Genomic DNA, 23,026 nt, shown 5'->3' on the forward strand with positions numbered 1-23,026 from the left:
ATTATACCAATATGTTTAGAGCAGGTCAGGGCTCTGCAGGTGATTAGAGAGATGATTCTGTGGGATGCTCAAACATGGTCAGCTCTTTGCTGAGACAAAATGCAGTCCTTGTTCTGTTGAACACTATTGATCAATTTATATAGACTTATATTGGGAAGACTTTCTTCACAAGGGTAAAATATTAGTATCATGTGAAAGCTGAGATTCTTATTTGTCCCTGTTTTTTGTGACCTTGTTGTAAGTCTTCCTCATTATGTTATAATGGGGACTTTCAAACTGGTTGATCAAACATTGAGACTCATGAAGATGTTGTTAAGGAATGTACAAACACACACCTCACATGCTTACTTGAGAAAATTCAAATGTACAAAAGTTCATGTTTAGATCTTGAGATGTATATAATTGATCACATGAGTGAGTTTTTGCTTGAATGCTTTTTCTCCTGTTCATTACTCACCATGCAAATCTATATGTAAGGTTAGTGTAATGTCATGGGAGAGCCTGTCTGTGATCCCAACATGGATAATTATTTTGCTATTTATTAGACTAATAACTTTTTGGCACGTTATATTGTGCACACTCACAACTCACCTAGTTAAGATTACATCAAAGATTGACCTTCATTGACAAGATTAAATTGAAGTCATTTTCTCTAGGAGCTTAGCAGGTAGAGTATTTGTGTTGTCAGCAAACAGAGCTTTATCCTCTTTCTCCTGGGCATTATCTCAAATGCAGCACCAGAATGCCAGGTGGATTTACTTCAACATTTTTTCCTCCAATATTTATTTTTAATTTTCCTTCTATCACCTTTCAGCTGTCACAATAATTTCCTTGGAAGGAAAGTGGCCAAAAGAATCCTCTGTGTAACAGCTCTGCTAAAATGCTGATCTTTTTTCAGTAGTACTTTTGAGCTGTGTATATTATTTGATGCTTAATCCTTAGAACTTGCAGGAGTTTCTTAAATGTTATTTTTATAGGCTTCTCATTTTCAAAGAAACTTCAACACATCCCTAAATTAAGCAGAACTCCCCCCCCCCCCCCCCCCCCCCCAGCCCCAGCCCTATCAAACCCAAGAAAATATTAATTATCCTCAATAATGTAAGGACTATTTTATGCTACAATTTGCTTTTTAAAAGCTCCACATAAATCATATTATTGTGTATACACTTGTAGAACTGAAAAGAGAAAATACAGATTCAGACCAATAAATCATTGAATACTAAATCAACCAAAGAAACAATCAGTCCTAAATACCCTTAATTGTGAAATGAGTAGGTTCATTTATTTAGAATATAGCAGATTTTAATACTTGGCTAGCCTTGCCACTTACAGGATATGATGAAGGAGGATGTCAACTAATTAACTCCTTTGGAAAAGAAAATAATCCACTGAATAAAAGGAAAGAACATTTTTTAGAGGTGATTTCCATGTATTTTCTGACGTTCTTATTTGAAACATGGTCACTGTTCTTACTATTTCTGAAATACTATAAAAACCTGTGGGCCAGGTAAATTTGCATCTTTGAAATCACTAAGTCTATATATGAATTCATGTAGATTTTATTGTGTGATACACAAGTTACATTAAGTTAAAGAAGAAAAATTTATTGCTGCATATTTTAGTACAGAATCATTTATCCCTAAATCTATCCACCTTTTGCTTGCAGTGTAATATTTACATACAATGTTTGTGTTAGTGGTGTAAATGCATTCTATGGTGGTCTTCAATAAGAACACAAAAAAGCAAAGGCCCTTTCATTTCGCTGTAACTGTCCTGGGAACACTTGTAGAACTAAGAAGCATCCTGAAAACAACACAATGGCTTACCTGTAGCTGCAGTAGTTGTGTAGATGATGTCATGTTCAATAGAGAAAAAGGAAAACAAATCTGTGTCTTTAAGAACAAGAAAACAAGCACTTTGGAAACAAGATGAAACATGCATCCTCACCCTGTTGGAACTTAGCTGTCCAGAGGGTGTGAAGAGAGGTGATTGGCAAGAAAGAAGCATTAAATACAGGATTTTATTTATCTCTATACTCCCAGGGGATGAAATATCAGCCCTTTTTCCAGACTTAGATACTGTAATATATCATGGAAAAGCTTAAGAGCTTACTCCCTTCCCCTCTCCCCCATTTTTTTTTTCTTGGAGTTGGAGTAGAATTGCATTTTTACAACAGTCATTAGTGCATGGTTTAATGTAGGAAGGAATATTCTATTTCTTGCTAAGACGGGAAATACGAGTTGGGCTTTCAAGTCTTCTGCCAGTTGTCTCTGGGTTTTGCAAAAAGGGTAAACTGTAAAAGCTGCTGTCACATGTGGGCAGCAGGCCTGCAGTGCAGTTAATGATCCGTGATAAACCTGGATAATAACCAGAGATGGAGAATGTTTCTCCTAGATAGAACAAGAGCTGATGCTTCTTGGAAATGATCACATCTCTTCACCCTTTTGGGTTTGGTGTGTGAATAATCAAATCTACAATGGTGGCACTCTCCCAGATTGGTATGGAGAAGGGTAGCATCTGTGGGGATGTTGGGTAATTCTTATAAGTTTTGGAACTGATTAATGAAACAACAGCTTTAGACAAATTCTCTCTCTATTTTTTGTTTCCATTTTTCTTAAACCTGTGACCCTTTGAGGAGAAGAAATAAGGGCTACTTTGTATTTGTTCCAGAGCTTTAACATTCAGTAGCTGTATATATTTGAGATGTATGGATCAGATTATTGGTTTATACAGAGATGAGCTGAATTAAAGTAAAATCACTTTAATGTCAAATGTTTAATCATCCTGGATTAATGCCTATTACATAGATTTTCAAATAGTGATGTGTCTCAGTCTTTGTTATATGCAATTATATTTGTGAACCATTTCTGACATACACAGAAAATCCTCAAGACCTATCTAATATACAGCACCTTATTTTGTATTCTACTTGCACTTCAAATCCAAGCTATGGGTTGACCATTTTGACAAACTAAAAGTTATGAAAGCAGGGTATGGAACACTGCTTTCCAAGTATGCCTTCATTTAAAATACTGATTAAATTATCAGTCTTTTTAATAGAAGTGGGTAGATTGCAGGATTTTAACTAATAGTTGTTTAGTAGAACAAGTTGCACATTACACAGAGTGCTTGTGAAAAGCTTTCTAAATTTTTGCACTCATTGGCCTGTTTTAGCTTTGTAAATGGTGTAGTATATTTATTCTTGTTCAGGTTGTATAGATATCTATGTTCTATGAATAGATAAATTTACTGTACTCTTGAGTGGGTAGTTATGGCAGAGACTCTTATTCCAATTAATGACTTGTTCAACGACACTAAACTTTGGCTCCATTTAATTAAGAAACACGTCACAAACTTGTTAAGGGTTAAGCTATTTAAGAGGTTAAAAAGTAGAGTTCATTGTTTATTGCCCTCAAAGCTTGATGGAATTTCTGGTTAAACTAGGTCATAATGAAATCAATATTTTTATCTAAATTGCTTTTGCTTATCAGGCCATAGAATTGTACAAAACAGGCCAAATGCTCTTCAGGAATCTGAAACAGATAGACAATGGTTTCTTGTTCAGAATAAGACATTGCTAAGTTTATATGTCCATATTAAATTATGTATCATTTTACAAAACCTACTCTAATGTGTATTTATAAAATTCAGTATAAAGCAAATATTTTTCTTTAGGAAATATCAGTCATTACACACTGGTGGCAAGCAGCAGCAGCTGTAGTTAAAATCCATGTGAAGCGTAAACACTTTTATTTTGTCAAGGTCTAAGTTCCACACTGATAGGGGTTCTAGAAATGGAAGAAATAAGTTAAATGGAGAGATCACTGTTAAATAATTACCCAGGGAGTTATTTGTCTAGAGAGCTTTATATATAAAGTAGTGAAAATATTGTCTATGCTCAGGCTGGTTTTTTGGACTTTCATTAACATGTTCAGGGCAGCCAGAGATACAAGGTAATATGGGGTTTGTTTGAGATGTATTAATTAAACTGGTTTCAGAAATGTACCTCCACTAGGAGTATAGAGGGATTCAGAGGTGATAAAAACACCTAGAATATGCTAATCTAGATGAAGAAACATGTAAATATTAATAAAAGGATGGATACATAGGTTAAAATATTAAAACCTCATATTTTTATACTGAATGTGAATCCTAAATACCAAATGTGGGTTTCTGTTGCAGTATGAATACTTCAATGCTGTTCTCATAAATGAACGAGATGAAGAAGGAAATTATCTGGAGCTGGGGAAGGAGTTCATTCTAGTGCCAAATGACCACTTCAATAACTTGCCTGTGAACATCAGTCTCAGTGATGTCCAAGTACCAACCAATATGTACAATAAGGGTGAGAAAATAACTGTTTTATTTAATTTTTCTACTGTCTGAACACAGGAACTTCCTTGATTTTAAATTGAAGCTGTTCATTAACTCTATACTGTGTGTTTTATTCCAGGTTTTCAATGACATTCCAGCAAAAGAGTTCTTAAACTATGAGTTTTGTAATATCTAAGGCAATGTTGCAATTTAATGTAGTCAATGATTTGCATATCAGACTTGCATGAATTCTGCCAAAGAGTATAGCAAGATGTGCTTATTCTTATGATTTTAAATTTTCTCTCTGGAATCTCCAGATCTGCTGAACAGGTCTTATATTGTCTTAATTTACATTCTGTCTTTGCTGAGAGCTAGAAGAGTCTTTGCAAGATATGGGATAGATGGGAGGGGGAATATTTTATTAGATATATGCTCAAGTTTCTGGGAATGATTCTAGCTTCATGTGACTGTATACACAGCTGCCGTAAGTTCTCAGATAATATTTAGCATGAATAAACTACATTACAATTTCTAGTCCCCTGAATATTTGTCATAGGTGCTGGGTAGCACAGAGCATTAAATAGTCACATTGCATATTAGTAGTGCTGCTCTTAGGTCTCAACATTGGGAATGTAAACTGAACTCAGTTGTGTGATTACTCATTTTCCTTTGCCACTTACCTTTGATCGGACAGCAGAATTTCGTAGTTTTACTGTGCCTGTGCCCCACACATCTATGTCCTAAGAAGGAAAGCACCAAATGTTCTGAACAAGGTCTACAGTATGTTTGTCATTGGTCTGTAGAGAGCTGCCTAATCTCTTGATCTGATTCCTCTTCTTTTCTTTTCTGTTCTTTTTTATTTTTTTTTTAACTGTACTAAAAGACAGCTAAAAAATACATTAAATGCCTTCCTCATAATACATTCCAGGGTAGCAATTGAGGTAATTCATGCAAGGATATGGTGTAATCACAAATGGAAGGAGAATTGATGTGGATCAGTTGAGCTGGTGGAAGAGAAGCCACTGATCTAACAGCTTCTCTTCAAAGTTATGATTCAGATTTGAGAATTAGGGATTGTGAAGTAGCAAGACTTCCTAGAGGGTATTTGAATGTTGTGAAATGATTAATGCATGGCATTTTGAAAAGATTTGGGAAATGCCTAAAGCCTCTAAAGCTACCAAAAGTTTGTTTTTTTTTTTTTTTTTTGTTTTGTTTTGTTTTGTTTGTTTTTTATTTGAGAGGGGAAGGGAAAAAAGGGCCAAGTGTGGTTGCAAAGGGATATAGAGGTCAGGCAATCATGCTTTTCTGGAGAGGCAAACTAACCTGAATGGTTAGTGAGAGTAGCCACACAATACATACTACTGCTATGTTTAGAACACATTTCTATGCTCTGGTTAGTTACAGTTAAAGGCCAAAGTCAAAGGACCTGTTGCATCTTGTTTTGGCCTCTCATACAGGGACTGCCTGTGGAGATGGGAAAGACAGATCTTTGTGACGATTTCTGTTTCTACTTTGTCTAATTCAAACCAGCCAAAATCATCACTCTATCCAGCTGCAGAAAAATATATATATTTTTTTTATCATTTAAATAAATTCCAACTGCTGAAATCTGGGTTGTTGTTGACATTTTCCTTACAGATGGACATGATAGACATGTCTTGGAGGCTGACAATGTCTGGATATGTTACTCTTATCAAGAAGCTGCCTATATACTTACATTTATTGTTGCCTGTTTCTTCAGTTCTCAAATGTGGAGAGATGATAATAAGTTAATTAAATCCTAGCCTGAGGGTTCAGGCAGTAGTTATTGATAGCTTTATAACCAAGTATATTAACAACACCATTTCTCTAGAAAATGTCTGTTGTTCATTTCCAGGTTATGTTGTATTTTATTGAATTACTAGGCAAAACCACAGCCCAAACTCACAGTTGAAAACACACGAGTGTGATCTTTGAATATTCAAATTACTATCAAGTCAGGATAGGAAAATGAACCTTTAGTTTGTAATCTGTTTCTAAGGTTTTTCCTTATTTTTGAGACTTTTAGTTGTAGAGATATTGGTCATTTTCAGTGCGTTCAGAGGAGACACATAGGACCAGTCAAAGGGTTGAAAACTCTGCCTGAAAGTGAAAGATTCCAGAAGCTTAGTCTATTTATCTTATTCAAAAGATGATTAGGGGATTCATTAGTTGTTCTCTAGGTAATTACTAATACCAGGATCTATAATGTAGTTGCCAAAGATTATTAAAAGATGAAATGGCTGAAACTGTGTTCCATTATTTTTCAAGTAGCACAAACGTGGTGTCAGGTAAGGCATAGGGGATTGCTTGGGCTCTGTTAGAAGAGAGTCATCTATGCTATTAATCAAGACTCAATTCTTTTTAAAATGATATATAGCCTGGAAGTAGTGTAGAATAGAATAGAATAAACCAGGTTGGAAGAGACCTTCAAGATCATCGTCTCCAACCTATCATCCAACACCACCTAATCAACTCAACCGTGCAACCAAGCACCCCATCCAGTCTCCTCCTAAACACCTGCAATGATGGTGACTCCACCACCTCCCTGGGCAGCCCATTCTAATGGGCAATCACTCTCTCTGTGTAGAATTTCCTCCTAACATCCAGTCTGATCCTCCCCTGGTGCAGCTTGAGACTGTGTCCTCTTGTTCTGGTGCTGGTTGCCTGGGAGAAGAGACCAGCTCTGGCCTGTCTACAACCTCCCTTCAGGTAGTTGTAGAGAGCAATAAGGTCTCCCCTGAGCCTCCTCTTCTCCAGGCTAAGCAACCCCAGTGGATGTGAACTTCGGGCTGGTCAGCTTGCATGATCATTGTGATCCTTCCCAGTTGTAGAATGGCTGAAGTAAATGTTGGCAGTTCCTATCTAAGCTCTAATGAGATTGACTTAAAAGTCATGGGACATAAATACATTGCTGTTCATTATATATATTCCGGCTCTCATTCGCCACGTTAAAAATCTTAAAAATAGTGTTGGGAACAACAGGGCTAAATAATTTCTATTCGAAGGTAACCATCATTTATCATCTGAAAATAAAAAGCAAATTTCATTATATTTATCCTGAAATTAAGAATGCTGAAATACCATAAAGGGTATGATGTTAAAATTTATCATTGAAGAGTTTGAAAAGGAAAGTGAAAGCAAATAAAAAAGGCTAGCAACCTAATTTGTAAGCATGTATGTAATAACTCATGTCATGTTTGAGGATACTGCCCACTATAAATATAGTAGGCAAAATAAATGAATTTAATAAAGCATCACAGTTTTGCATTTACAGTACACTTGAGTGTCATTGTGAAATAGATGGTTTGGTTATTGGATGTGCTCTTACAATTTTCTGCACACCCTTGTACCCTGTTTGTTCCATATCTTACTGTTCACATCAATTAATAGTAAAAATAGAAAAATTACTGATCTTTGGAACATAAAGCCCATGGGGCTCAAAGAACCACTCTTTTGGCATGCCTATAGTGCTCACATGCTGAAGAAATTCAGAAAAAACAAGTGGGATAATAATGCTTTACAGATAAGTGTGCTTATCTGTGGATACAGAGATGTCTCTCAGCTCTAGGCTGTTTCACAGCAAGGCTGGCGGTTCATTTAAACTGCAGAACATTCTGATGGAATTGGCTTCCCTCATTTTTCCTGAAAATGACTGCTTATGATAATGGTTTCCTTTTGAAATGTTTAAGCACACATTGGGATTCTAAATCTGTCTGTGCATTCTGTTTCTTCTCATTAAGCACAAAGTGTATTCATTGCCTATAGCCACAGGATTTGGAAGACAGTATCCTATTAAACAGTGAATGAATAATTAAGAAGTTCTGTGATAACTGTCTTAGCAAGCAGTAGCTCTTTCTTCCATCCCCAAATTTGGTAACTGACAATTATCAACACTGTACAGACCTGTGACAGAAAGTAGGGGTAAAAAATGTGTATTAGTGAATTAAGCATATAGATAAAAGGAAAGTTTAGTTTTGGAAAGTACAGAATCAGTTCTAACTTAGCAAAGACATAAATCCAGGTATGAGAATGAATGTGTACAAGGCACTAATTCAGCTGGTGTTGCTTTTTAAATGAAGTTTATTTCCATGGTTTAGGTATCAGCACCAAAGTGAGTTCTCATATGTATTTTTTTTAAGTCTCTCTCCTGTTATTTCAGCGTGTAAGCAATTTGGGAGGTGCTACTGTCTCAGACATATTTTGCATATTCACCTCCATACGTATGCCTTCCACAGCTACTCAGATGCAGCCTTCTACGCATCAGTTGGTACATTGTAAAGTCTATATTATAGAGGAGATCAATAATAATGAAAGATTATTTCAGTCTGACACAGATTGAATATTTGCTTTATTAATTTCTGAGATGGAAGTAGTACAGTTAGAACAGCCTAGGAACGTGGCATATAATTAAAAAGTAGGCAGTTGGAGTGTGGGTTAGACTTTCTGACAATCATCCGTGGGGATCATGGTTTCTAGCAGCAGGATTGCCACTGGGAAAAAGTGGATTCCACAATGAAGTTCTGTACATCAGGAAATGATAAAAGAAGCTTTTGGAAGACTGAGATGTGATCTTGCAGGTGTTGATAGCATAAAGAAGTGAAAGTAAAAGAAAAATAGAGTAGCATTTTACATTTCGTGAGTATGAGAATGTAGGTAATCTTACATATTTATTTTTTTCTGTCCAATGCATGTGCTGTATCTGAGATGAAGAATCTGTTGCAGCTTTGTTCTTTATTTTTCTAAGTCAGTCACCTCATATTTACCTGTAGCTGTGGACAGCAGTGACATTTTCTGGTATTGGTTTTACATTCAGGATTTTTTCCAAGCCCTTGGAAGAGTCTTATGTCCTGGATTTCAGAGAAACATAGATGAAAATCAAAGCCATGCTGACAGTGTGTGAGCCTTGGTGACATATTTTCAAACAATTCTAAAATATAGCACCTGTTTAAAAGTGAAGAAACAGCATAATCCATCACTAGCAATGCAAACATGAATCTACTTACATATGTCACAGCACACCTGTCCATCTGGAAGAATTGTTAATGCTTCTCCATTTCTGGGGAATTATTCTAGTGTTTCTTCTACATTTCTGGGGATTGAATTTGTAGAATATTTCCAAAATAACTGTACAATGTAAGAATAGTTGTTTATAAAGGGTAGTTGATGCACTGTGCTTTATTAAAAAAGCCTGAATTCTTTTATTTAACTAGCTTTTGTTGTTTCCAGAAATTAAGTAGTTAGAATTTTGGATTTTAAGGAGTTCAGACTATGGCCTTTATTTAGAAATCAAGGCTAGAGAGCAAGGTTCTTGGGCACATGCATCCATGATTTTATTGCCTTGAATCATTTGCTTTTTTACATGGGAAAACAATATCTTGTTCAGACCCCTAGATACAAATAAATACAATGAAACTGAAGTGATGCAGGTCTTTTACAGTAGAAAGAGAGTGAAAAAACCTGAATGGGTTCTAATCACAGGTGGATAAAATCCCCAACTTTTTACTGAGTTGCTGCTTGGAGTAAATGTGCTGAGTGTAAACATTTATTCATTGTAGGATATTAAGAACAAAAGAGAGACTTCCATGCCTGAGAGCTTTTTCAAATGTAAAAGTATTTATTTCTAAGAACCTTATGCCTCCAAATCTTCATTGTAGCTCTGCCTCCAGTTTTGGTCTGGACTAAAATCTTACACAAAAAAAAACCACAGTTTACTAAATGTCATTAAAAAATCCCAAACACAGTATTTTAGGAAGAGGTTGGATTTACTTTGCTAGCTGGCTGGCTGCTTCCTCCATTGCTTTTCTTTGATGTTGTGAGAAGCCACAATGAGTTAAGTATGGCTCTTCAGGCCTAGTGCTAACTCCCAGGTGAATTTTTGTGCTTTTATCCTTGCACTGACCATTTAATTTGTTTCCTTTTAGGTCTGTGCTAACACCGTGACAAACTGCATGTCATATTCCTTTTCTCATTACATTATTTTCCTCCCCTGCTTTACAAAAGCACCACTTTCTCCTGTTTTCAGTCCTGAATTTTTCTCAGTTTTCTGTATGAGCTGGTTCTTCCTTGATTGCCTTTGTGCTTATGATAACTGTTTCTATACCTTTTTTTTTTTTTTTGCTATTAATTACCTGTAAGAAGTTATGCACTTTCTCAAGGCACAACTGGAGATATGATGTCAGCTGCAGCAGGTTATTTAGGGGATAAGAAATTGCTCCTCTCTGCTACTTGTGCTTGCTGGGTATTACAGGCTTATCCAAACTATCTGCCATAAGCTGTTCTATAAGCTCTTCCCCAAACTGTTTTGGCAAAGTGAATAAAATAAGCTTTTTTTTCCATTTTTGAGAATAGAATCATTCTGATGTAACTAGGGTGTGGGTAATTGTACGGGAATCTGTCTACCGTATATGGACTAGTTTCTGCGAGATGGTGGAGGAGGTGGACAAATGTCAATACAGGTAGACTGGGGAAAGATGACTGCGATTAGGTTAGATGCAGCTGAATCAGCATGTCTGATTTTCTGTTAAAAAAGAAAAAGAGGGGGAAGAAAGTCTCTCTTGGCAATAGAAAGGATGTAGGCTTGCACAAATTGATTTAAACTAATGGGAGGTTTTGTCCTTTGTTGTAATTTCTAGTTTATTATATATATAATTTTGGTTTACTTGCTGGGTTTTATAATGGAGAAATATTTTCTAGAGGATAAATCTTTATCCTATTAACACAGCTGACAGTAGAACTAAATGCATTCTACAGCTTTGCAAGGTTTAGTTATCCATTGAGGTTTTTGTATTTACAAAAAGTCATTAGCAAAGAGCTCAGCTTACTACTAGAACAACAGATTTTCAAATGCTAGGTGCTCTTAATTAATTTAAATGCATTTTTATTTTTGTCACTAGTGAATATCAGAGGAAAAGACTTATAGGCACCTCTGTGCTGTATGGTGGAGTATTGTGCAATTTGTTCTTAACCCAAAGGATGTTGACACATAAAGCAACATTCATTGGAATATTACATAGAAATTTTATGGATGCAAGATAGTTTTGTGGCCATAGTTCTGCAACTAAGTTGTCAAGTCCTGGTTTCAAAGAATTTTAACTTATTAAGATGAAGCACATGGTTGATATCTCTATTTTACTTCCCACCCAAAGCTACCTGGATTACAGCTTTACACTATCTTCCATTTGTAAAGCATATGACCTATAGTTTTTCAGAGACACAATGTATGTGTATGCCAGTAATTTACTGCTTGCTTGTTTTCCCATAGTTTATTTCCAGTGGGATTCCATTGTATAGCCCCAAGCAGCTTTCCACTTTAAACTGTGTGGCTGTTGAAGAATTTTAGACCTGGCCTAGCGATCTGGTGGCCTTCAGCACAGTACCAAGTCTGTGCCACCCCACCACAAAGAGTCATGTTCCACTGATTTTCATGTTCTTAAAATTTAATGCTTGCTGAACTACTGTGCTCTGTGTGGGGGAGATTGAAGCCTAAGCTTCAAAGTTCTGTGGAACAGACATCGACATCTGTTAGCTTGGGCTTTTTGTGCTTCACTCCTATTCAAGTCCTCAGGTATCACATAAATACTTAAATGCCAGTCATTCTAGGTGCACACATGCAGAAGCACCATGCTGGTGCAAATGAATAGGCTTGTTCTGAATAGACTCAGTTTTAGAAATACATCTTCTTTGTTTGTTTTACAATGATGTCTATTCAAATTAGTCTAAATAGAGAATGATCTACTTTTAACTTGAAGGAATTCTTAGACTCTGGGAAAAGAATTAATTTTATTGTCTTTGAAGTGTGCAAGGTGAAATGGTTATTGGTATGTGGCAAAGCAGTATATGTGGTGGGTAACAAAAAAAAGTAGCGTATTAACATGACCACATACTGTAATGTCTGTAATAGTAACTATCTTCTATAAATGGATTTTTGATTCAAGAAGGCACTTTGAAGCACCTTCCTGCTTTCCTACTTGTTGCTCAAGATTAAAATGCCTGTATTTGGATATGTGCAGATAGTTATTCAAATGCATAATCCCTTTTTAGAAACTTGAGGTCAATATATGTCCCACCTAAAAGGCAAGGGATTCTGCTTCAGGGAGGAAGCATGCCCTGTGCAGGGAGAAGAAAATGTGTTAGAATCAGTTACCACTTTTGATCATAGTACATTAAAACAAAGCATAACTTTTCCTTGAAAAGTGTTGGGTGTCACAAACGCTACACTTCAGCTTTCGTTTGGAGTGGAGAATGGAGCTTGTGCTATTGAACTATCTTTCAACAACTTTCTTGCATGAATACATTTTATATTAAGGAAGCTAAATGAACTTTAGCTTACACAGATTTCTTTTCAATGTTGACATTATTTATGCTGAATAGATACATTTGTCTTAGCATTTCCCTGCAACTTTCTCTCGCATTTTGTAATACCTACCAGTCTAAAAGACTGAATTTTCCCATCCATTGTTACATCAAGTGAGTTGTGTTTCATAGTACTGCCTCTTGATTTGGAAATCACTTTGGAGTCACATTGTTGTTGGCAGGTTTTTTTCTTTAATTTTCTTTTTTTATTTGACTAACCATTCTCTACTATAATGTAGTTGGGAGGGGAGTAGGTAAAAATTCTGGTTTAAATCAAATAATCATAATTAACTTCAAAAAATATCTCCTTAGGAGCAGTTCCCTCTTTCCTACCCCTACCATTAGACTGTGATACGTGCATTCTGCTAGTTTCTGTTATGGCACTAGGAAAGATGTTTTCATTATCAGATTGACTGATCTTTGGCAAACTCTTAGCAGCAGCCCGGAGACTGGTAAGCTTATAAAATCTCTGCTGTCATAAATTGGCAGGTGCCTTAGTAAATTTTACGTTTTCACATCATTTGGCCTGGTTTTCTGTTCAATTAGGAAATACATGTTATAGTGAAAATCTATTTTAGGGAAGATGGGGAATACAGTGGGCATGCTTAGGTGAAAAATTAAGTTCTCCTTGTTTGGGGAGTTTAAAAAAACCACACCAAACAAAGCCTGTGAAAGAAAAAGATTACATTAGACTGCAAACTGTCAGCTATCTGGGTTTTATTTAGAAAATGAAATAGTAGTCTTAGTACAAAATGTTGCTCTGTCTTTTACTGACAAAATGGAAGGGACGAGACAGAAAATAAACCTTGATGAGCACTGTAACAGTCCAAGAGTTAATCTGCTGCTTTGAAAAATAAAAGCAATACTATCAGTTTTAACTTAGAGAAGTCTGTCTTCCGTCTGTTCTTTACATTCTCATGTGGTGGTAGAGCTGCTGTTCTGATATTTTTGAAGTACAGGAAAGGATTTTATCAGTGCTTTCCATGACTGCAGAGTTTTTCTGTGATCTGTGCTGAAGTCCATGAATATTTTCAAGCATTTCTGTCAACAGGAGATATGGTTTATGTCAACTCAACTTACAAACATAAGGCACACAATATGCTGCTCAGTGTGTCAAGCTGTGTCATCAGCATTCGTAAAAAATGGTTCATGAATGTGAAATGCAATTAAAAGTTCAAAAATATGTAAAAAGATAAAGAAGTCCTCATTAATAACAGTATAAATTTGTTTTTCTGTACACGAATACCACACTGAGATTAATTCCATGCCACTGGATTTGAAATACTTTCAAGTATTAGCAGCAGTTTGCACTCTGTAACAGTGATTGCCCTGAGTAAATATGGAATTGTAAAAGAAATTATGTAAAAGTATTTTAGAAGTTTTGAAGTGTATTTGGACTTATTTCAGACACAAGTTGACTATAAAATATTCTATCTTTTTCTGTAGATTTTAACTCAGTTTTTATAATTTCCACAAATCAATAGTTTTTCATGTGGGGAGCATTCTTCCATGACAGAATATTTGATTTGCTGTGGTGGGTTTTTGGGTTGTTTATTTTTGTTTGTTTTCTCCCATCTCCCAAGCTTCTGCACAGTTTGTAGAGACTGACTTTCTCTGGTAGCTGTGCTCATGACACAATTACTTGTAGCACATATGTACTGCCTTTTGTGCCTCTTTTTGCCTGTCTTGACACTTATTATTCACTGGCTGTTGAAATTAAGGATTTTGTCATGTGATTTAAACTTTTCTTTAAAAGCTATCTGATAGGATTTTTATTATTATTACTAGCATGGCAATCAATGATTTCTGTGCGCTTATATTATTTTCTAGGTTGTTGATCATAGAATGGTGGAATTGTTTGGGTTGGAATTGACCTCTCAAGGTCAACTATTTCACCCACACTGCAGTGAGCAGAGAAATCTTTAACTAGAGCAGATTGCTCAGAGCCCAGCCTGACCTTAAATGCTTGCTCCAGTGTTTTACCACCCTCACAAAAAATTTCTTTGGTAACATCTGCCCCAAATCTACTCTCTTTTAGTTTAAAATCATTGTCCCTTGTCCTTTTGCAAGATGTTTTCTTTCTTTTCTTGCAGTTATTTCCTTCCTTCCCCCTTCTGTTTTTATAAGTGCAAATACTTAAAGAAATTATTTACAAACGGTACCAATACAGCTTTGAAAAACTCTGAACTGGTTTTAGTAACAAGAATATCAGGTTTAGTCCATGCTTTTCTGCCTACCATGCTGGAAATATTGCAAAAGTGGATCTTAGGCTTAGATTTCACAAATTGTTTTCACGTTTCACTTGAACAATTTAGAGCTTTGTGAGGAAAATCACCTGTGCCAAATGGCATTTCCATTGTGTGATTTTTTTTCACTGCATGTTAAAAGATGAGTTTATGCACTACAGGTCAATAAATGCAGACTCTAATCAAAGTTTTGCTTGCACAGGAAAAAAAAATCTGCTGTGTGTAATAGAGCCTTCTCTAAAAGATATTGAAATGTGATGAACCACAACCATTTTTTGATTGAGTCAAGGTTTTTTTTCAATTTGATACTTAAAAAGTGCTATGAATATTGTTCAGTCATACTCCTATCAGTGCCTTCCAAGTGGCTATCAGAATCAAGATTACCTATTTTCTAGAATATTAGACCAAAAAAAATTCTTAAAATGCTACAGAAAGATTGTAATCTGCAGCTAGCAAATATGTAAAAACCCTTTTCCTTCAAGGTGTGAAATTAAGAAATAAAATCTTGTCTGTCACCTTTGCATATGATTTTATGGGCTGTGCTTCTGAAAATTCAACATCCTTGGAGTTGTTATTTAAAAAGTCATGGCTACATGTTGTCCTGGACCACTATATTCATGTTTTGAAATTGTTTCCCTCACTTGTTTGTCTTCACATTTTAAGATCCCTAGGATGGTGTTTGCACTGTCTTCCTGACTTTGGTCATTGTTTAATTTAAAAGGAACTTTTTTAGTCTGATTTAGTGAAGGTTACAGCGTTATTTCCTATCCTCCCATATTGGTTTGTTTTACCTCTTACTGGCTATTGGACAAAGATGCACAGATATCTCCACTTGTCCCATCTGGTTTTACTCAAATTCTGCCTCAAATCTGATTCCCATAGTCTACTCAGGCTGCTGCTTTGTTCTTATAGTGGGCTTTATCTTTACAGATTCCACCCCCCCACCCCCCTTTCCCCCAAATTCTCTGCCTTTAACAGCTTCACCAGGAAAGATGTATACTGTGCATTATCTTTGTGCTGTCTATCTTTCTGGATCTAGCTGTGGATCTAATCTGTATGTTTCTAATATATCCACATCACTATGGCAACTAGATGTCAGATACAGGCTACATGGTAACCTTAAGTTTTCCCTCTAAAATGCCCTACTCTCTACCACTCCTCATTCAGCAGCTGTTGCTTAGTTACTTGGGGTTGGTCTTTGCCTTTTGATAAATGTGAGCCAGTGAAGTTTTGTTAATGTGCACTGTCTCAGGCAGAATATTAAGAAGCTTTTTGGCCTAAGACATCTCTGTAGTGTCCTTGTTGGTTCCAGAGGCAAGACAGGGATGATAATTTAACATTGGCCAATAATGGTAGAAGATTACTGTCTCCTCTTTTATCTATCACTTTTCTGCACTATTGTCTTCAATGAATATTAACTTCTCTGATGACTGATTAGAAGCTGTGGAGCTACAGCATTTGCTCCCTTTGTGAAGGGTTGGAAGCAGCAGCTGTTTAATGGTATTGCTCCTGTCCACTTGAGCCTGGGTACTTGGTAACCCATATAGGAATATATAAAGGCATATCTATTTCTCTGAAACTTTGAGTCTGGAAAAAACAGCATTTTTAAAGTTTTCTTGCTACTCTTTTCCATTTTTGTGTAATCTCTCTGTAACCAGAAGAAAGATTTGAGCCTACCAAAACCACTCAAACCAACAACAACAAAATCCACCCCACATTATAAATCTATTATCTATGGCTACAGAGAGTGTGTTTTTTATATATATATATATAAAATTCAATAAACATCTTATTGGTATTATATGCCTAGTTGCTCTTTGAGAGCAGTTATTTCCCTTTTCTGTCTGTGTGTGGAGAAATTCTTGTAGGCTTTAGCTCATCATTAGCCACTAATATGCAAACTGTTTCCCTCTTTCGAATATGCAAAACCACTTGATTGAATGGGTGCATGGTAACAGTGAAGAATGTAGCTTATGTTTAGTGTCATAGAAGTGTATCTAAAGATACATTTTATGAATTTTGTCTTCTAGTTTAGAATACAGTAATAATAAGTTGTCTCTCTATCCTGCTACATAACGCAGACCGTAATTTTTCTTGGATCTGTGTTGTGTGAAGAGAAAAGAAAGCTCACTTTTCTGATTAAGTATTAGTATGCTTGGCTAGAATATAAACTGTTTCAAAATATTGTTTGGCTAAAAACTTACAAAGACATTTTTGCACAGTGCTTTGTTTATTTAGGTGTCTTTCTTGTAGCTTTTATTTGGCACATTCCTGAAAGAGCAAATAGTGTTTAAGACTCCAGAACTGATTTTATGATGTATTCACCCCAAGATGCATTCGTGCATCTGTTCAGTGTTTTCAGGATATGTGTACGTTCCCAGTTTTAAGACTAGCTTCAGAGGCTCTGAACCAGCTGAAAATGTTCATGTCTGTGAGATATTTTTTTTTCCCAACTAAACTTTCATCCTTTTCATTGTGCAAAAGGTCTATGCAAAGATTATAAAGCATTTCAGCAGTAAAAGACCATTGATTTGAGAGGATGAGAGATGACTTGTCATTGTAATAGAGAAGTGTGGTGTCATATCTGATGCTTGTGGGTTCATACCGTGTTGATACTCCTAGGAATGTAGCACTAGAGGCTTACTTTATTATAGCCCAGTATGACTGGACGCTCTCATGCCTTCATTTGAGGTATGTAAAAGGCACAATGTGGTGATAAAATGAGAAGGTCTTTAACATCTCCTGTTCAAAGCAGTATTTGTTGGTCCTCACTGCACTGTGTTGTATAAGTGTTACTGTTTGAATGACGAACTTTAGCCTAGTCCCTGACTGCAAAAACTGAAAGTAAAATAAAATTACCATTGCATAGAAAAGAAAAATAATGGTAAGGTCTATATAATTCATTGGCTTGCTAATGGGGTTATAGAGTAGTGGCATAAACAATTCTTCTCTCTTTTCTTCTGTTGCTTCTGCTTGTAACTTAACTCTCTTTCTCATCCATGGCCTTGCCCAGGGTATCTCTGTTTTGACTTCCACATGAAGTAAGGGGAAGGAGGAAGGAAGTGGAGGAGGAAGTGAATGGTCCCCCTGGATCCATGCATATGTTCATTGCATTTTGTATTTATAGATTTTAGTTTGCTTGTACATATAGCTTCATTTGCTTCCATTCCAAACTGAGCTAGTCTGGCAATTTATTTCGGGGGTAGTTCTCCAAACTAGTTGGGGGGTAATTCCAACCCACCACACCAAGTTGGCCTGTTTCTACAATTTCATGTCTCTGAATACCTGTGCAATAGAAATTAGACATTTATAATTAAATGACAGTTTAGAGATTTGTCTGGTCTTGTGTTTTAAATGGTTTTTGTAAAGATTTGTGAACAGGTTTGTCCTTGAGAAATTTCCATCAGGATGATTTTTATTTCCAAGGCTGTACTTTCCCTTTGTCATGTATCACTTTGACAACAGGTCTGCTACAATTGTCCCTTTTGGTATATTGTCTGGTAAATATTTTACAGTAGAGTTGGCTTCATTTAGCAGCAGTCATGATTGCTTTCTTTTCCTTTAATGCGCAGCATGTTCCACTGGCTTCCTCTGTTGTTTGATCACGATAGTTTTTCCTGCCTTGCCACTTGCAGAGATTTAGGTTTCCGGGTTGCTGATAGCCACTTTTCCATCAGCCTGTGTAGAAATTTCTTCTTGCCATGTGTCAGTAATAACTTTTTTTATTGTGTGTTATTATTCAAGACTTATTTTGCTTCTGTGATAAAACTGCAGCACAGAGGCTTTATTCAATTTGGTTATTCCTATGTTCTGAGCATTTGTTTCTTTCCTACTTGGAAAACTGCTTCTAGCAGTGGTTTATCATGTTAGCCCTCTCTTTCAGTCACACCCTGGTACCCTGGAGTTCTGCGATGTGGTCCTTTCTTACTGATCTTTCAGGTTTCTTAGTCTTCAATTTGTGTCCTGCAAAAAAAGTGGAAATGAGCAAAATTTTGTGCTCATAAATCCTCCTTATTTGCTGTTTCCAGCTCTTTGCCCTATGTGATTCACAGGTGAACCCACATACTGGTTGCTTTACGCTGTTAGATCTCATAAGTTAAGCAGGATCCAACCAGGTCAGTAGACAAATGGGTAACATCAAAGGTACGCTGATTTGCTGGAGTATTTTTTTATAATTCACCAGGTGACAAGCTCTTAGCAGACCCAGAACCCAATAATCAAGAAGGTGATAGTGAGGAGTTTGCAGCTATAATTCTGGTTTCAAATGAACAAAAACTGAATCTCAGGCCACCTTGTTCACACATCCCTTCTCCCAAAACAAAGCCCAGCCAAAAAAAAACCCAAGCAAACCCAAACACAGCAACATCCAAACAAAACCCCCAAATCCACTCACCATTAAAATAAACAGTGATCACACTCTAATTCTTCTGCTGCCACTTCAGAGGAGAGGGGGGGATGTTATTAAGGCAATGCTGGAAGCTGAAACAACTAAATACCAACTGCTATGCCATTATACAGTTAGGCACTTGAAGTCTTTATCACCTCACATGCTTATGAGGAGGGAATGTGATTTCTGACATTGGTGAATGCTTCTCAGTATATGAAGCAAAGTGGACAAACGCCTTCTTTTATGTCTACAGATGGCCAGATGCTTTGATCTGTAAGCTGATGCATCCGCATTGCCTAGTGGAGACAGGAGGAGGGGAAGAGAGAGAAAAAAAACAAAGGCAGTTGCCAAAATTGGCATCTGGCCCCAGCGCTTACATATGTTGGACCACCCTGAAAAGGATTCATATTGGTGTTGAGTAGTATAATTATTAGATTGTTGGTCTATGTCCCAGCAAAGTATGTGATTTTGTTATTCTTTAAAATATGAACAGACTAAATATGTTGTCAGTATCATCAAAACTAAGCTAATATTGTTGCTATCTTTGAGCCAAAAGGGTGCTGGATTTTGCATTCCTTTTCCAGTGCTTGGTCGAGGCTATGCTCATTCTGCTTTATTGCATGACAGTATTGCTCTGCAATGTTAGGGGCTGCCCTTGAGGTCATCAGATATTACAAGAAGCAATACCATTGTGGATGCCTGTATGTTTGACAGCTATCCTGGAGAAATTAATGATTATATTATGAAGGTAATATAATAGGGGTGGTATTGAGGCTGTGTATGTCAAGAAAGAGAAGTATCCTGCACTTTCTTCATGGTTGCTGAAATCCTTAGTGATCTCCTTTATTTTGTATTAAATTTTGCTCAATTAATTACAAAGCAGAATTTGTCATGTATGTATCAGTTTTCTAGATATTTTTACATATCCTGTGAATTAAAATGCATTTAATTACTTTGCTAACCTTTGACATGCTGTTGCATCAGTCTGCACATCTCAGTTGCCTTTGTTGAGACTTCAGACCCATTTCTTTTGATCAGCAGTATCTATGACAGTAGCTTAATTGCTACAAGTTTTGTTCTTTGGCAATTGTGTTTCATATTTGTATCAGAGGACCTGTTTGCCTGGGGTTAGGTTTTATTTTAAATATCAGTAGAAAGCACAAACAGCAGCGGAGCAAAATCTCATGTAATTGCAAACCAGCTCATCCAAATGATGAAGGAAATGTAATATTTTAATTACATTATAGCTGCTGCTGTCAGGAGGTAAAAGTAGAAATGATGTTCAAATATTGTGGTAGAATCTATTTACATTTGTTGCCTTTGAGCCACGTAAGTTCTGTCCTTTATTATTATTTTTTTTCCCCTCCTCAAATTTCTGAATATTCACAAGCATTATTTTACCATGGTTGGCATGGAACTATTTTGGAGATGCAGATGATATTCACCCATAATGTAAAAGTTTAAGAATACTCTTTCTAGGTGACTTACTGGGAGTAATTTAAGCAATCTAATGTAATTACTTAAATTGGAAATTGCCCAGTACTACAAGCTTAACATGTAAGCTATTATAAGACCACAAACTTTTTATGAGGATATATGGTCAGACCTCAGTTGTATTTGGGATAGTGCACGTGGACAGAGATGCACCCGCAGTAAGTCATCACCAAACTTAAAATAAGGAGCTTGAATTTGAAATCCTTCTGCCTGACAAAAAAAGACACGTGATTTCCACTTGAAGTCTGTAGGCCTGCAATTTGGTACCATGGATATGTCTTTTTTCCCCCAACTTCACTTTTTTTTTTTTGGTTTTTCATTCAAAGGATTAAAATGAGTGTGACCTTAATTGCTTTTTTACAAAAAAACCCCCAACCAACCAAAGAAACTAATGTGGAAAATGTAACATGGTATATTGCAACAAGAACAGCTGTCATAATAGATGTGCAGGGTGTAGGAAGTTTGTGAATTGTCAGCAGCTTTCATTTTGAAGGCACCCAGTCATCACAGATCACATTTTGATTGTGCCTTCTTATTTAAAATGCTTACTTAACGCCTCCTTCAGCTAAAACACTCCTAGTATTTTCAGAGTCACTGGATTAATGTTTGTAGTCATCAGCATTTGGATTAGTGATTAGTGTGGTTGACCTAATGAAGAATATAGACTCAGCCAGACACACTCAAGGAAAATATTCTATTTCCATGGAGTTCTCTAATGTGAGGTACAGATATTTAAACATGTTAAGTGGCTTTTCATAGGCAGGCTAGGAAAAGTAAATCCATTACTGCAGCATATAGATATTTTAATATTTTTCTGAAGTGAATTATATATCTATTTTTATTTTATTGTATACATATATATATTTTTTTTTTCCAAAATACCACTCTCTGAATACTATTCCATTTAGAACAGGTAGACAACTAAGTTTGTCCCATGACCTTATGGAGCTGGAAGGTATATAAAATTTAAAGGAAATTGAATTGTGAGGCGGTGTGAAGGTTCTGCTTAGATGAATGACACTGAGATCCAATTTTAAGTTGCTAAGAACCACTGTAGTTGGTTTTAAATATAAATTAATATAGAATTTTTTGGTTTGATTTATTTGGCTTGCCACTAATTCTGGTGACTGAAGGGCATGTGAAGAGCTTGTAGTCCAGTAGGGGCTTGAGGAAAAGGATCCACGTTTTAACTCTGTGCAGGCTTTTCTAGTAACATTTCCAAGAAAACAAAATCACCAAACCAGTGCTCTGTGCTGTTGCTCTTTTCAAAGATGAATTAAAGTTATCGCCTTATCTCAGTGTTGTAATAAGTCAGTAACACCACTGTACTTGCCAGTAAGTTAGACTCTATACCAGAACTTGTGTATAGGAACAGAACCAGTAGATCAATGTTTAAGCTAGTACTGGGAAGTAGCAGAGGACTGAGAAGGGAACTGGATTCTTGTTGTAGTGCTTCATATGTCATGTCATCTCTAAATGCTGAGCAGTGAATCAATATTTTGGGGTGCTGAAATAGAAGTATATTTTTTACAAACTAATGATGAATTCTAGGACAGCCAGTCTTGAAAGTTAATTTGTGATGTCTTAATCAGAGCTGTTTACTGGAGCAACTGCAGACTTGAAAAAATTTGAAGTAGTATTGTTGGCCTAGTGACATCAGTTTGTTTGCTATGTGTCCGGTTGGACAGATTTTAAATGTATATTTCATCCTCTAGAGAAACAAGTAACTATGCTAGACATGGTTTAAAAACAACATCTGTTTTGTTGACCTTACTTTTACAGCAGTCCATGATGTAAACCTAAATATTTAGCTGAAACCAACATTCAAAGATTTGTAGCTGAGACATTTCCCCTTTTCTGCTGTTTTTCTTGATGAATGTATGGAAAGATAACAATTCACCTCTTTTCTACTCCATTAAAATCACATTCTAAGCAGTCTTCTGAAATCAGTACAGTGACATTCTTTTATGAGTGAATGGAAGCATTATTTCAAGTACTTGAGCAAATGTAGCTTTGTATTCATGTATGCACACCTCTACAAATTAAATAACACACTCATGATTTTCATTCAGGATTTTTTCTTTCTGGTCTGCTGACATCAGATACTGGTTGAATTTGGAATCTACTATATCTTTAATGGTTTCACATTTGTGAAAGTGCCTTGTTTGAGATTGAGTATTTGTTATGATGTGTCTGTTGATTTCTGACTTCC

The 23,026-nt window shown here is 36.2% G+C and overlaps 1 protein-coding gene across 4 annotated transcripts in view; it reads left to right on the plus strand.

The window, feature by feature from the left end:
* CACNA2D3 (calcium voltage-gated channel auxiliary subunit alpha2delta 3) overlaps nucleotides 1-23,026 on the plus strand; it is a 425,193-nt gene that overhangs the window by 167,477 nt on the left and 234,690 nt on the right. For all 4 annotated transcript variants that reach the window (XR_008462276.1, XM_009910018.2, XM_054162207.1 and 1 more), the window contains exon 5: nucleotides 4,183-4,345. Coding sequence is in view for 3 of the 4 variants with exons in the window: in XM_009910018.2 (XP_009908320.1) it covers nucleotides 4,183-4,345 (163 nt within the window). In the remaining variant the exon portion in view is untranslated. The remainder of the gene's footprint in view (nucleotides 1-4,182; nucleotides 4,346-23,026) is intronic.

This window comes from Dryobates pubescens, chromosome 1 (genome assembly GCF_014839835.1).
Source record: "Dryobates pubescens isolate bDryPub1 chromosome 1, bDryPub1.pri, whole genome shotgun sequence".
NCBI classification, from domain to species: Eukaryota; Metazoa; Chordata; class Aves; order Piciformes; family Picidae; genus Dryobates; species Dryobates pubescens.